Raw genomic sequence first — 12,593 nt, 5'->3', positions numbered from 1 at the left:
CGTGGCGATTATGGCACTCACCCCCCATCAAAGGGGGAGATCTATGTTCAGCAGTGGACGTCTTATGGCTGAGATGATGATGATGAATATGATATGTATGTATGTATATATGTGTATTTATTTATTATATGTGTATGTATTAGGGTGGTTCACGTTTGTATGGGAAAAATTCAAACTCCAGCTAGAAAAAGCGGCACCCTCTCATTTTGTTACACTTGTTCTGTTGACTAAATATGCCAAGTTTTGTAATCTTATCTCAACTACAAGGGGATGCTCAAACACTTTGAAATTTTTCAAAGTTGTATGAAATACAAAAGAAACAAGTTATTATTTTTTTCAGTTTTATGTAAGTAGTAGTTTTCACATTATTTGAAAGTGTGATTTAAAAGTTATTTGATGAAAAACTATTTTTATTTCTATTTTTTATGATTTTTTAGGTGAAATTCTAAAAATCTTACTTTTCGAAAAGTTATAAAAAATAGAAATAAAACTGTTTTTCTACTTAAAAACTTATACATCACATGTGCAAATAATGTGAAAACAGATACTTAAATAAAAATCTGAATAATAAATACTTCTGTTTTTTGGTTTTCATACAACATACAAAATTTTCAAAGTGGTTGAGCACCCCCTTGTAGTTGAGATAAAATTACGAAACTTGGTGTATTTTATCAGCATAATAAGTGTAACAAAATAAGGGGATGGCCCGTCGGAAAATAAAAAAAAATGTTTTTTGAACCACCCTAGTATGTATATGTATGTATGTACCTATTATTTTAAGTTAATAATAGTATTCGTGTCTTCGGTTTGTTAATTTATGTATCGGCACTATCCTTTCAAATCATAAATAAATCATAAATCATTTATTTGCGTGAAAAGGGTACAGTTACAGATGTTCACGTTTGTTGTTCTCCTCCTTACTTTCAAAGTTGTAAGTACTTACTTAACTTTCCTGCTACCCAAAGGTTGTATGGAAGAGATCACTTTTTAGCGATAAGACCGCCTGTTGTTACCTATTTAAGCTTGTATTTCTCTTTTTGTATTTTTTTAAACATTATGGTGCAATAAAGGATATTTACTTACTTACACTTATAAAAGTTATAAAACAAAGTCCCCCGTCGCGTCTGTCTGTTTGTACACATATTTAATTACACAAATGGGTCTACCGCTATATAATTTCATTGTTTTTAGCTTAAGTTCCGACGTTTTAGCTGCACACACCCACACGACGAAATAGAAAATGTAAAAAACAAACCATAGAAAATCACCGCGCAGTTTTACCAGTTGACTGAGGTAAGTCAGATCTGTCGCAGGCAAATTGTAAGAATCCGCCGTTTACAAACGGCCTCGTCATTTTGCATAATACTAAATTACTAGCCGCCACGGCTTTGCACGTTAACAAATTATACACCTGAACCTTCCTCAAGAATCACTCTATTAATAGGTGAACCGCACGAAAATCCGTTCAGTAGTTTTTGAGTTTATCGCGAACAAACACACAGACAGACAGACGCGGTGGGGGACTTTGTTTTATAAGGTGTAGTGATGTACGTATAGTCAGACCATAAAAAGTCTGCAGCGATTTTGATAGCCCACGCAGTGCAAGTGTCATTTTAAACGTCAAACTTCTATGGAATTATGACGTATAGCACATAGTATAACACTTACACTGCACGGGCTATCAAATCCGCTGCAGACTTTGTTTGGTGCAACTTTACCTCAATTACGCAAACACTACATGAGGTATTTCTTTTCAACACATGTAAAAACGCACTTTCACTGGATCGCAATGAGGACTGAATCCATAACTTATCGCTATCGCTACGATAATACAGATAACATATCAGTGATATCTGTTCGTATCTATTGCCATACGCTTGTGAAAAACATCTGTCCAATCTATCGCTGCACACAAAAAACCGGCTAAGTGCGAGTCGGACTCGCGCACGAAGAGTTCCGTGCCATTACGCAAGAAACGGCAATAAAATCACGTTTGTTGTATGGGAGCCCCACTTAAATATTTATTTTATTCTGTTTGTAGTATTTGTTGTTATAGTTGAAACAGGAATACGTCATGTGTGAAAATTTCAACTGCGTAGCTACAGTCTCAGGTGACAGACAGACAGGCAGACAGAGGAGTCTTATTAGTAATACGGTCCCGTTTTAACCCTTCTGGTACGGTAGTACTATTAGTTATTCTGTGCTTCTGGTACGGAAACCTAAAAACGACATTTCAACCTAAGTTAAATTACTATGCATCTTATCTAGTGTAGTGTTTAACTGAGTGAAAGGCACCATTTCATCCCTTGGTTAACAATCTCAGGCGTTTTAAAGTGACATTCCATTTCCAACTGCAGCTGCAATACTGTTCATTTTCTATGGAAATTGACAATGACAGCGACGCGTTTCCATAGTAAAATGAACAGTATTGCAGGTGCAGTTGGAAATGTATGTCACTCTTAATTTAACCTTTAGCCAATTATAATCCTTATTAAATCTACATTATTTTTATAATAGTTTAAAATTACGCGTTTTGACCATAACCATATATTAACTCACATTTATGGACGGGTCTATCGCGAATTTATTTTATTACCTTTATTTACCGACTTTTACCTCTGACACTGTCGAAACGTAGGCAGAGGGCAGGTTGACGGCGCGAGAACTCGCATGCGATTTTAGTTACATTGCGGACTGTTCATCATCATCTCAGCCATAAGACGTCCACTGCTGAACATATTAGGCCTCCCCCTTGGAACTCCATACGTGCCGGTTGGAAGCGACCTGCATCCAGCATCTTCCTTCGACCTTAACAAGCTCGTCTGTCCATCTTGTGGGTGGACGTCCTACGCTGCGCTTGCTAGTCAGTGGTCTCCACTCGAGCACTTTTCGACCCCATCGGCCATCTTCTCTGCGTGCAATGTGGCCTGCCCATTGCCACTTCAGCTTGCTAATCCGGTGGGTTATGTCGACTTTAGTTCGTCTACGGATCTCCTCATTTCTGATTCGATCACGTAGAGAAACTCCGAGCATAGCCCTCTCCATAGCTCGTCACTCATGCGGACTGTTGGTTACGTCTAATTCAACCGACCAATAAAAACCCGCAATGTAATGAAACTCGCATGCGAGTTCTCGCATCGTCTAAATGAGCCCTAAGTTAATAAATAAATTTGCGATAGACCCCTCTATAAAATAAATGTGAGTTAATAAATTGTTTTTGTCTTGTTCATTTTGGATGTGGGCGGCCAAAGGTTAAATACTAGTTAGGTAGGTTGCAAAATGCGTTGGAGTCAAATAATTTTCATTCAGTTTAGGTAAGTCTTGATTGAAAGCACTGCTAGGACGTCTCAAGCTATAATACCTAGGTGGGTTGAGTTATGAAAGGTAGAATTAGACCAAGAAAAGTCTGCAGCGAGTTTGATAGTCCACGCAGTGTTATTTTAAAATATTATGGGCCATTTTTACACAAATTGACTAAGCCCCGCGGTAAGCTCAAGAAAGCTTGTGGTGTGGGTGCTCACTGTGCTCAGACACAGATATATATAATATATATAAAAACTTAAATACGTAGAAAACAACCATGACTCAGGAACAAATAAATATGTATCATCATACAAATAAATGCCCTTACCAGGATTCGAACCCGAGACGATCGGCTTCGTAGGCAGGGTCACTACCCACTAGGCCAGACCGGTCGTCAATTTTGAACGTCAATGTTGCACTGCGTGGGCTATCAAATCCGCTGCAGACTTTCCTTGGTCCGACTCTACCTAGGTGGGTAGAATTATGAAAGGTATAGATGGTCAAGCAAACCTTGTCAGTAGAAAAAGGCGCGAAATTCAAATTTTCTATGAGACGCTATCCCCTCGCGCCTACATTTTTCAAATTTGCCGCCTTTTTCTACTGACAAGGTCTGCTTGACCAAGTTATACAAGTCAAATAATTTAATTTCTTACCTATTTTGTAATTTGTCACAGTGACAATAGTATAATAATTAAAAAATTATATAATAAATAAATATTAGAGGACATCTTAAAGTGACATTCCATTTCCAACTGCAGCTGCAATACTGTTCATTTTACTATGGAAACGCGTCGCTGTCATTGTCAATTTCCATAGTAAAATTGCAAAACAGTATTGCAGCTGCAGTTGGAAATGGAATGTCACTCTTACACGGATCAACCTAGCCTCAAACTATGCAAAGCTTGTAGTATGGGTCCTAGGCGTCGATATCCATTTGATATCCATACTCATATCAGGCGTGGCTCACTCCGCGATTTCGTCGCTTTGCTACAGGTAGCTAAAAGTCCATCCGTTCGACCCCAATTTTGGGGAAAGCCATAAGCTGCGCGTGGCGCTGTCGCCACCTAGCGGCCATATCTGTGCTGATCGTGACAGACGCGTTTTGTTAGAGAGTTAGTCTTCTGTACCTAGTACTATTATGTCTATTATTTATTCTGTGCTCATATAGATAAATTTACATACATACTAATATGCAATAATATGCATAGGTAACACCCATGACCCATGAGTCAGGAACAAATATTTGTGTTCATAACACAACTGAATACCCTTACCGGGATTCGAACCCAGGACAATCCCATTTTTTCTTACACTTTTCTAAACCTTTCTGTTTCTATTACAATTAATACGCGTATGATGGTGAATAGAAAAAGCTCTTTGAATACCTACTTAATTAATTACTGAAAACAGTAAATTGTTAAGAGATAAGTACATACACGGCCTAATTCTAACTTTCAGATACGACCCCACTGACACCAGGCCATCACTCTTCGCCTTTCATTTTCGTATTGTTATTAGTGATGTACCGACTATATAGATTTGGCCGACTAGCCGACTAATCGGCGCTCGGATAGCCGATTAGTCCGCCGACTAGTCGGCCGGATCATTAGATTCGTCTATGTTCGGTTCAGATGCACTTAAAAACAACCGTTTTACCCCTTTCGTCGCGCTATTCGTCATATTGTAAATAGTAACGCTGAAAAATGAAATAAATAAAAAATCCTAAGGTTATATTTCATACGACAATCGGACATGAAAGCGACCAAGTGGTTAATAATATGAATAAAAGTTTTCGTAAGCACCCTAAATAGGAATTTGGGAAAAATAGGTGGAAAGCTTATGGTAAATATTTGCTGTTTATTTCTTTTTAACAAGCTTTTATTAGGTCGACCTGTATGTAACTAACTATGTAATGGAATCTTAGGTAACTAATTTAACCATCTTCCAAGGATCATAGCATCATGAAAATTGGCAGCTGTATGTATTTCTGATGACAATACAATAATATGGTACTGTCAAACTGATCTGATGATGGAGACAGGAGGTGGCCATAGGAACGTCAACATGTATGTAACTAACTATGTAATGGAATCTAAGGTAACTAATTTAACCATCTTCCAAGGATCGTAGCGTTATGAAAATTGGCAGCTGTATGTAGTTCTGATGACAATACAATAATATGGTACTTTCGAACTGATCTGATGATGGAGACAGGAGGTGGCCATAGGAACTCTGTGATGAAACAACGCAACCTAATTGCGTTAGGGGTTTTTAGAATTGTCTCGATGAGTATTAGTTGTCTGTCGTAAGAAAAGTACAGTCAGCGATAAAAGCTTGTAACAAAAATGAAATTTTTGCCAAAAACTTATTATCCTGTTTTTCTGTCACTAATAAAGTGCCGACTAATCGGCCATTTTTGCCGACTAGTCGCCGACTGATCGCCGACTACAAATGAGGCCGGATAGTCGGCTTTCCCGACTGGTCGGCGACTAGTCGGTACATGCCTAATTGTTATGAATATTTTATAGACGAGACGGTAAGTATTAAAGTAAGCTTTACGTAGGCTTATTATTGCCATGTTAAAAATATTTGACCTTTTGTAAAGAGTACACCAAGATTATTAAATTTCGAGAAAATACTCTAATGAAAAGCTCGACGGCTTAAATTTTAATGAGCAATCAAGTCTGAAAATAGATAATTACAAAATACAAAATAATTTATTAAGAAAAGTAAATTACCGCGGTTGTTCTTGTTCTTAATAAAGGCTAAGAATTTATAGACACAAGTGGTTTACAATTGATAATGCCTGATAAATTGATAATGTATTTAACAATAAGTACTTAGTATTGTGCAATGTGCAAAGGGGGAGGCCTACTCGTATGTTAAGGGGGAGGCCTATGTTCAGCAGTGGACGTCTTGTGGCTGAGATGATGATGATGATAATGATTGTGCAATGAAGGGGGTAAGTGAAAGATTGGAAACGAGGGTGTTAATTCGCGACAGCCGTAAGCTGGAGTGAATTAAAAACTAATTATCGCCGGAGTTACACACAACACAATGTTTAACATCACACTTGCGAAGAGAAAACTAAATTTTAAGCGAATCAAATCTTAAATACGGTGATATTTTAAGCGTTCGTCCGCCATATTGTCATGTTTCCACAGGCATCGAACTCCCTAGTAACTTATGGCTTTTTTTCACAATCAACAACTCCCGCGGGAACAATAAATAGGCCTTTGTCCTTCAGTAAAATCACACCTACCCAAAATAAGATCTTTTTCGAGCAAGTGTGATGAAAAATGATTGTGATAATTTAAAATAGCTTTTGGAACCGTAACACTGACCGGAAAATTGGGTTGTGCAATGTAAGGTACCGTAAAATGGGGTGAGTAGGGTCAAAACTGAAATTCAAACCTCGATAACATTTTATTTTTACATATGAAAACTGAATGGTGTATATAATAAGTGTTCCGGATGTTTGTATTTTAGTTTTTATTTTATTTTGGGTAGTTCCATCCCAAGTAGCACAGATAGCTCTATAACTAATCACTTTTAGTTCTATCTAACGCTCTGCGCGTATTAAGACACTTATAACAGCACTATCGTGGTCCTACAGCTGTATAATAGATCTCAGTGATATTTATATAGCTTAGGGCTGATTAAAAGCTGCATTACCGCTCTGAAAACTACCATTAATACGCAAAGAGTGATATAAAGGTATATTTGCTACGACCCTATACAGCTTTAAGGGTTATCAAATGCTTTAACCGTTATAAGGTCTGTTTAGTGGATAAAATTACGCTATGTGCTGTATAAGGAGGTAATTGTGGACTTTTATTACGTTGACTTATTAAGGGAGCACAAGTGAACTATTATGAAGCTAATAGACGTATAATGGAACATATGTGGCACATAATACAGCTTGTCGCTGAACATGTTTACCGCTAAGCAGCTTTTATTACGCTGACTTTTAAGGGAGCACGAGTAAACTATTATGAAGCCAATAGACGTATAGTGGAACACACGTGGCGCATAATACAGCTTATAGCTGAATATGTTTACCGCTAAGCAGCTTTTATTATTCTGACTTTTTAAGGAAGCACGAATGAACTATTATAAAGCCAATAGACGTATAATGGAACACGTGGGGCGCATAATACAGCTTATCGCTGAACATGTTTACCGCTAAGCAGCTTTTATTACGCTGACTTGTAAGGAAGCACGAGTGAACTAATATGAAGCCAACAGACGTATAAATGGAACACATGTGGCGCATAATACAGCTTATAGCTGAACATGTTTACCGCTAAGCAGCTTTTATTATTGTGACTTTTTAAGGAAGCACAAATGAACTATTATAAAGCCAATAGACGTATAATGGAACATATGGGGCGCATAATACAGCTTACCACTGAACATGTTTACCGCTAAAGCAGCTTTTATTTCGCTGACTTATTATAAGGGAGAACGAGTGAACTATTATGAAACCAATAGACGTATAATCGAACACATGTGGCGCATAATACGGCTTAGCGCTGAACATGTTTACCGTTAAGCAGCCTATATACTACCATTGAGACTGTCTGCATAGCGGCTGTTTAAACGTTCACAAGATGCCTTATAACTGTTTAGAGGTTCACTAGTGTATTGAAATAACGACTTGGACTTTATAGTGGTTCACTTAAGTATCTTTATCAGTCGTATGCTGCATATTAGAATTTTAATGGTTCACGTTGCTTTTTAACATTGACCGCCATTTTATCGTAGATAACTTACAAAATTGGTATTACTTTTTCAACTTTTAAGGGTAATAATATTTTTTTGTGCATGAGTTCTTAACCTAAATTATTAGTTTAGTACTTTCTATAACTTATTATTAACTTTTTATCTCATAATTCTGTCCAAACCACTGAGATAGTTTTTATACATAGCTTATTTATATGATTAATTTAAATAAATACTGATTATTTTCGTGGCGCACTGAAATTTTCTTAGATAATGTATATATATAATGTCAATAAACTTGCATTCCCAAACATCTTTCTCGCATTAATATATAAAAGATCATGTATAACTAAACACTTTAACAAAATGACTTATGGTGTCGTTGCGCTTGACGTTTTCGCTTCAGTATAAATATGTTCACCTCTGCGTTCGTCGTCAATGTCACTATACTAAATAATAGCTGTTTTTTAAGGCAGAGGTGTAAAAGTATGTTATTCATTATCTTTTATTCAGCCCAACGTCAATCTTTCCCGGTATTAGGGCGCACATGTGACATATTAGCTGAATAAAGGGTAACTGGTGGTCTCTTACCCAGTCAATATACACCTCTTATAACTCCTGTTACCCCTTATAATTCCGTTAAATTGCTGCTACAACGCTCTTAAGTCGCTATGTGAACTTAAGGCTGCTTAATTTGTGCCCATTTAAGAGTAATAAAAGCTGAAAAGACGCTTATACAGCTCATATGCAGCTTTTTTATCCAGCTTCAAGCGTATTCGTATTTCATTATGCGGCTGCTATACAGCTAATCTGTGCTACTTGGGATTTCATAACTTTGACGATAAAGAGGAAAACCCAGCTCACCCCGTAGTGCCTCGTATTTGGGGTAAGAGGGGTTTTTCATACAAAGGTGATTTTGGAAGATTGTTGGATCGATTTTTTTTTATTATGCGTATTACTATAGCTCCATTTTAAATTGGAATACATTATTTTTGTAGCAGTAGCCTTAGAATCCCTTCTCACCCCCTCAAACTTTCTCTCCCCATTCATAACCCACCTCTCCCCGCGAAACCTACTCACCCCGTTTTACGGTACCTAAGTATTTCTCTTCTCAACACTTGTTAGAAAGGTACAGACCCTATTAGGTATATCGGAGTAGCCAAGGTCACAAATATCTTCAACCTTTTGATGATGCTTTGCTTAGATATTCTTGAACTTGGCTGCTTCGATATATCTGTTGTGGGGTCCCTTTGTTACCCAGCATAAAGTTTTAAGTCATAACGTATTGTTTGTCATATTATCGTCATAAAACTGAAACCGTTAACTTTTCAAGATTTTCGTAGGTTATCCTAGATGCGTGAGAGTGACGCGTTTCTTAACCAAATAAATTAATTATGACTAACGAAAAGTCGCCAGCCTGTCGGTATTCTACAGGTTGCACTTCGGGGAGTGTGCCCATGAGCTACACGAGCTTATTCCACCGTCCCCATTCTACCATCGGACTTTTAGACGCACGGCCGGTCTCCATCCTTACTTGGTAGATATTCCATCAATTCGCACGAAGCGCTTTGCTGCTTTCCTTATGCGCACTGCCAAGGAATGGAATTCCTTGCCGGCGTCTATATTTCCGTGTTCTTATAACCCGGCAACCTTCAAATTAAGAGTGAACAGGCACCTTCTGGGCGAGCTCGCGCCATCGTAGGCCACGTCTACGCCTCGGCTAGTCTGTGGCCATGAGTAAGCCCATTCATAATAAAAAAAAAACCGGGCAAGTGCGAGTCGGACTCGCGCACGAAGGGTTCCGTACCATAAAGCAAAAAAAAAAACGGAAAAAATGCAAAAAGAAAACGGTCACCCATCCAAGTACTGACCACGCCCGACGTTGCTTAACTTTGGTCAAAAATCACGTTTGCTGTATGGGAGCCCCACTTAAATCTTTATTTTATTCTGTTTTTAGTATTTTTTGTTATAGCGGCAACAGAAATACATCATCTGTGAAAATTTCAACTGTCTAGCTATCACGGTTCGTGAGATACAGCCTGGTGACAGACGGACGGACGGACGAACAGCGAAGTCTTAGTAATAGGGTCCCGTTTTACCCTTTGGGTACGGAACCCTAAAAAAAGAAAATGCGGACAAACAATAAATATATTATGACTTAAAACTGTTTTAGGTACTAATTTAATGTAGAATTCTTATTTACTTCACATCAATCTTCATAATTTGTCTGTCATTTGTATTGAATTTCATTTTGTATCTGATTTGTTAGCATTTGAAGATATCGACTATCATACAAATACCTAGATAGTATTTAGATAAGATTATACATTTACATTTAATTGCATGATACGAGTAATAGGAAAAAACAAACCAAATCAAATTCAAATGAATATATGTTATTAAATATTTATTATCCAAAATCATTATTTAAAAGTCAATTCTACCAGCAAAGAAAACAACTCAAAATTTGCATTTGATTACTTTTCCTCACATGTGAATTACTGATAGCAAAGTGCAACAATGCTATCCGTTTTTGAAGTGCAAAGTAAGCCTTTCCGAGGAAAAATATCTGAACACGTTTGTATCTTTTCAGAAAGTGCCCAACCCGGCAAGTGTTCGTGCGGGGCGGTCGGTCGCACTGCATCGATTCCTGCAGCGCAGAAACTATGTGTGGGGAGGTGCGGGTGCCGGAGAACCATTTAAACGTGAGTTACTTTTGGGCCACTTTTCAGAAAGTGCCCATCCCGGCAAGTGTTCGTGCGGGGCGGTCGCTCGCACTGCATCGACTCCTGCAGTGCTGAGACTATGTGTGGGGAGGTGCGGGTGCCGGAGAACCATTTAAACGTGAGTTACTGATGGGTCACTTTTCAGAAAGTGGCCAACTCGGCAAGTGTTCGTGCGGGGTAGGCGCTCGCACTGCATCGACTCGCAACTCCTCCTCGCGACACCTGTAGCACTGAGACTATGTGTGGTGAAGGCAGGGTGCCGGAGAACCATTTAAACGTGAGTTACTTATAGGTCACTATTCAGAAAGTGGCCAACTAGGCAAGTGTTCGTGCGGGGCGGTCGCTCGCACTGCATCGACTCCAGCAGTGCTGAGACTATGTGTGGGGAGGTGCGGGTGCCGGAGAACCATTTAAACGTGAGTTACTTTTGGGTCACTTTTCAGAAAGTGCCCAACCCGGCAAGTGTTCGTGCGGGGCGGTCGGTCGCACTGCATCGACTCCTGCAGTGCTGAGACTATGTGTGGGGAGGTGCGGGTGCCGGAGAGCCATTTAAACGTGAGTTACCTTTGGGTCACTTTTCAGAAATTGGCCCGGGCCGAGGCCCGGGTCCGGCCTGGTCTAGAGTGAATTATCCTTAAGGTGGCAATGAGGTATGAATTAATAATGTTGAAGTTGAAGAGTCAAGGTCCTCTATCATTGGCCTTTGTCTGATCCCTACTGAGGTCCTACCTTGAACCACGTTCGACGTGCTGCCTCTCTATCGCACTTGTAAACTTGTACGTAAGTATGACAGGGAGGCAACAACGTCGAACGTCGTGGTAGGCCCAGAGGGCCGAGACACACGTAGGTCGTAGAGCCACGTGTAATGTTATTGACGTAATTTGTTTTGTGTGACGTACGTAGCAAGCGAGAAAAGGGCGCCTTTGTGAATCGACGAACACAATCGTACCTAAGAGCCGCCATACACGGACTGCTCGAGCAGTAACCCAGTGATCAACATACACGGACTGCTGATGAAATTTAACCGCGCAGCCAACCGCCCGAAGCAGTTGCAACTGCTTGAGCGGTTCGTGTATTGCGAATGACGATTTTGTATTGAAACTGCAGATCACCCAACGGCGACCGCTTAAAGCTGTTGGCACTGACTGCTCAAAGCAGTCCGTGTATTGCGGCCCTAAGTAACTTACTTATTTAATGGCGTAGCGAGCCATGAGTCTTGCCCTCCGACACGAACCAAGTAACTTTGGATGATCTAACGCTAGACCGGGCCGCGGCCGGGCCGAGGCGACCGATATGTCCTTTTCTATCCGATATATGTCCGATCGGTGATCACGTGGTGATTTGCATAGAAAACGAAGCGCCGGAAGCTCCAACCCGGTCCGGTCTAGCGTGAGTCATCCTTATTGAGTCTTAACATGTCGATTATTGGAGTAATAAACGCAATACAACAAAAAACTTTGAACTTTTAATTTTTTTTATTTCGGTCCACCCATTTTTCAAAAGAGTGGTACAAATATTCAGCTTTTGCTAATCGTACTTTACCACTGGTCGCAAATACTAAACTATCATAATCATCTTTAACTTGTCTATAACGTGCTGTAGTATCTTTTCCAATTCTCAAATTACTTGGAGTTACATCAAATTTATCATAATAATGTTTATCATGATCCCGATTTGAGGCATCAATCGTATCATATATATTTTGTCCCGTATTATAATCATCATCTTTAACTTGTCTATAACGTGATGTAGTCTCTTGTATTCTTTCTTTATTAGTTCTCAAATTGCTTTTTGGATTTACATCAAATTTATCATAATAATGTTTATCATGATCCCGAT

General features: G+C 39.1%; 1 protein-coding gene across 1 annotated transcript in view; it reads left to right on the top strand.

Annotated features, from left to right (window-relative positions):
• LOC134677474 (leishmanolysin-like peptidase) overlaps nt 1–12,593 on the top strand; it is a 148,039-nt gene that overhangs the window by 102,112 nt on the left and 33,334 nt on the right. The window contains exon 5 of the mRNA XM_063535956.1: nt 10,761–10,872. Coding sequence (XP_063392026.1) covers nt 10,761–10,872 — 112 coding nt within the window. The remainder of the gene's footprint in view (nt 1–10,760; nt 10,873–12,593) is intronic.

The sequence above is a fragment of the Cydia fagiglandana genome, chromosome 26 (genome assembly GCF_963556715.1).
Source record: "Cydia fagiglandana chromosome 26, ilCydFagi1.1, whole genome shotgun sequence".
Taxonomy (NCBI): domain Eukaryota; kingdom Metazoa; phylum Arthropoda; class Insecta; order Lepidoptera; family Tortricidae; genus Cydia; species Cydia fagiglandana.
The sequence above is the reverse complement of the archived record's forward strand: the minus strand, read 5'-3'. Positions and strand labels throughout refer to the sequence as shown.